At 32.3% G+C, this 3,769-nt stretch overlaps 1 protein-coding gene across 1 annotated transcript; it reads right to left on the reverse strand.

Annotated features, from left to right (window-relative positions):
• Positions 1-172: 172 nt before the first annotated feature.
• Positions 173-2,991, reverse strand: TMEM257 (transmembrane protein 257). The gene is given in 4 exon segments (XM_008570925.1): positions 173-2,047; positions 2,049-2,121; positions 2,123-2,216; positions 2,219-2,991. Coding segments are annotated over 4 exon segments (360 nt in total). The 5' UTR covers positions 2,277-2,991; the 3' UTR covers positions 173-1,912.
• Between the last annotated feature and the right edge of the window lie 778 nt (positions 2,992-3,769).

Genomic DNA, 3,769 nt, shown 5'->3' on the forward strand with positions numbered 1-3,769 from the left:
AAAAAAAAAAAAAAAAAAAAAAAAAAAAAAAAAAAAAAACAGTTTATCCAATAAAACACAATATTGTTTGATCACATTTTCAATATTTCATTTTGCCTATTATCCCAAAATATAACATTTATTTTTTGAAACAATGTCACTATTTGGCACAGAAGTCTATTTACACGAGAGCTTGTTTCATTTGCTGTTTATTCCAATAACTTGAGAACAATTATTTGCAACTAAATCTAACAGTATTTATACAAGTATTTTCAAGCTAAAATACTGCTAAAAATTACAACACACATGCAATTTAATATATTTACATAACAACATATTTATTATAAAACCTGTGACTCTAAGCACTTTATAGAACGTGAATACAGGAGTCACTCTACCCTCTGATAAAACATGGCCACATCTGAGAGAGATGCTGCTTAGCAGAAGAGTCTTGTGTTCAATTGAATTGAAATGGGTTTGCTGCTGGCACTGTTCAGGAATGCTACTGTGCCATCATAGAAGCACTCGATTGCTCAATTCACACAAAACTGCGGCAGACTTTCAAGTATAAGCCCTTAGCAATCAAGAAACTGGTAGCACAAGCAGCACTGGCAAAACACACTGTTATTATGCAGGTGGTCTCTGTTTTAAGCAAAGTCGATATTGAAAATCCAAACATACAAAACAGACAAATTAGAGAATGATTATTTGTATTATAAAATGGTTTTCTGCTTTATAAAAGGATTCATAAGTTTGCTCTAAATGACAGCTTCCTTAATGCATTTAAAATACGATTTGATTTACAAAACTTCAATTTACACGTGACTTTTTGCACAACCATTGTGAGAAGCAAAGTACATCTATATACAGTACTTAATTTTCTCTCAGGATTAAGGTGTCTTGTCACTGTATTGGTAAAAAGACACTTAAGCCAAAATATTATCTTTTAAGCCACAGAAATATAAAGTAAATATTGCCTCTAAAGCATGGATATTTCAGAAAATTTAAGTACATTTGTGATTTTATATTTACAATCTCGTTAGTTATCTTTACAAAGTAGATCTTTAGACAGCACAAATATATAGCTATCTTTAGGCCATAATATTGGGCCCTGTTCTCCAGAAACTTGTTTTATTTTATTTTATTTATTTATTTTTCCTTTTTAGCTTTGTAACCCTAAAGAGATTTTAGTGGTTACATTGTAGCTAATATTTTATGATTTTATCAGCTTTATACTTCACTGCACAGAATCACCTTTAAAAACTTAACCCCTTCCATTGAAATACTGTTCCCATTGCTTACTCTGGGTGATTGTCATTCAGGTAGTTTTCCTTTATTAGCACTGAGCTCCTTGTGGGAGGAGCAGGGTGAGAGGGGTGAAGGTGAAGAGTGAAGGGGGTGGGGTAAGTAGGGTAGAGATTCTGTCCACTGTATCTCTGTACCCCCACAGCACACAGCATAGAAACTGACACCTAGGAAGCAAACACTCAATAAATATTTATTAAATGCATGAATGAAGAAAAAAATGGATTAGGAGAATTGTATGAAAGGCTTTCTTCACTCTAGCATCCAATCCAGTGTATTTCTGGAATGTATACAATCAAAATGAATTTTCAGGGTGTAAAAAAATCACAGAATCTCTTTCTCATTCCTTATATACTTTTGTAAAATCCATAAAATATTAAGCCCTTGATGACATGGAAACATTTAGAAAAATTAAGTTTCCTTAGAGGTCAAAGGGCAAAGAAGAGGAAATTGAAGGGTCATTTCCTTACTCGCTAACTGCTGGAGAGAACTAACAAGGCACACAGGTTGACGGAAGTTCAGAACCAAATTAGACTCTTGGGAATTGTCTAGGCTGAGACGTAGTACTTTTGAGTGTTTCAATACAAATTTAGCCACAGGTATATTTAGAAATAGTGAAAGCAACTAATTAAGAGCTAGAACCAAAGGGAATTACCATTTGCCATTTGTAGGGCCAGACATATAGATGTGTTCCATGCAGAGCCCTGGGAGATGGCGTTCTGTTGGTTGGGACCATTTTGCTGTGCTGATGCTCATATTCATTACAAGCTGCATATGAAATAAAAGTGAAATAGCAAAATCCAGCTGTAGGAGATAAAAAGAAAAATGCTAAAATATGTTTGAAAGCACTTGAGTGGATAAAGCAAAACAGAATATAGTCAGTGGGAATGCTAATAAGTTAATAAAACTTAAAGTATTTATGATTGCATTAAAAATAAAGTTTCAAAATATATGGTATATTATGCTTTTAAATGGAATAGTCTGGACTGCATTCAAATGACTTCCTCTTAAAACCTAATGCAAATAACGTACAAATCTAAGAAGCATTAGAATATAAAAATAAACCATAATAATTAGGCAAAAGAGTTTATGAATTTGAGTTATTCCACGAAGCCTCTTTAAAACCATGTAACTAAGTGAATATTAAAATATCTCTCTTTAAGATTAATGAATTAATTTTTCTACGGACAATGTCAATTTTCAGGAGTGACTTTACTTTCAGGAGAATAACAACACTGAAGTGGAATCACTACATCAGTAGCTCTAGTCATATAGTTTAAGCCTCAAAACTGTCTTAATAGATTACATGCTAATTTTCCTTCATAATCACGTGCCCAAATACCTACCTCTATATTTTGCATTTATCATTGCAACAAATGAGAGCAGCCACAAGAGGATTTTTGAAACTCTGTTTCTATATAAAATACTTCACTCTAAGATGAAGTGGTTTCCAAGAGCTATCTCCAAGTTTAGCTAACATAATACCCTAGCTCCCCTTCTGTGAAATGTAAAATCTCTGTACAGTATCTTTCTTGTAAATCACCATTTTCAACTTTGATCTAGTGGACTTAAATAGGAATTATGATCTCTAATCAAAGAATGAACATGTTAGCTTGTCACTGTAGATATTCAGATATTTATTTAGTTTGTTAAAGGAATTTTTTCCTGCACACCCTTTACATTTATACACACACACACACACACACACACACACACACACACACACAAAATTACCTTCTATTGTTTTTTTTTTTTTTTTTTAAAAAAAAAAAAAAAAACCTATTTTGCACCGGTAGTTATTAATCCAAGTAATTTGAGTTTAAGTAATTTCTAATTGAAAGCCTATCACATAAATTGTTTATAGTGACCAACAATACACTATTAGTCATTTTAAAGCTTTAAAAGTAAGTTATCAGGATCCACTTCAATTTCCACATGATAATAAAGGATTATTATGTGCAGTAACCTATTTATGAAAAGGAAACAGTGTGCTTCTTTCAGACGCCATCACTTGCTTTAATAAGGAATTGAAAAGCTGGACTACTTTATATGCAGATCACCATCCCAGTCGCATAAGGATTTACAATAGACAAAACAAAACTATTTTTTGTTGTAAAGAAGGACTGTTTGTTTAAATCACACAATAATGTTTGCATTAAAAATTATTTACAGACTAATAAGGCTTCATAAACGTTATATAGACTTGGTTAGCTAAAATCATTTTAATGCTAAGACCAAAATGAAAGGTTTGTTAAGCTGACAAGGAAAAATTCAAGTAACACATGCCCAAAGAAGGCAGGAGGAAAAAGATGCACTCGCTGTCTTAGGTTAGGTAACTATTAGTTAATTTGGAGATGCAAATAGTACATAATTTGATAGCACCCCTTTAATGCTTCAATTAAACTCCAGAGGAAAGTGCTGCTTTAACAGAAAATGTAAAAATTGAAACGAATTCTAAGTCTAACATTTGATTCTGAAAGAAACA

The sequence above is a fragment of the Galeopterus variegatus genome, unplaced genomic scaffold (assembly GCF_000696425.1).
Source record: "Galeopterus variegatus unplaced genomic scaffold, G_variegatus-3.0.2 Scaffold644, whole genome shotgun sequence".
Classification (NCBI taxonomy): Eukaryota; Metazoa; Chordata; class Mammalia; order Dermoptera; family Cynocephalidae; genus Galeopterus; species Galeopterus variegatus.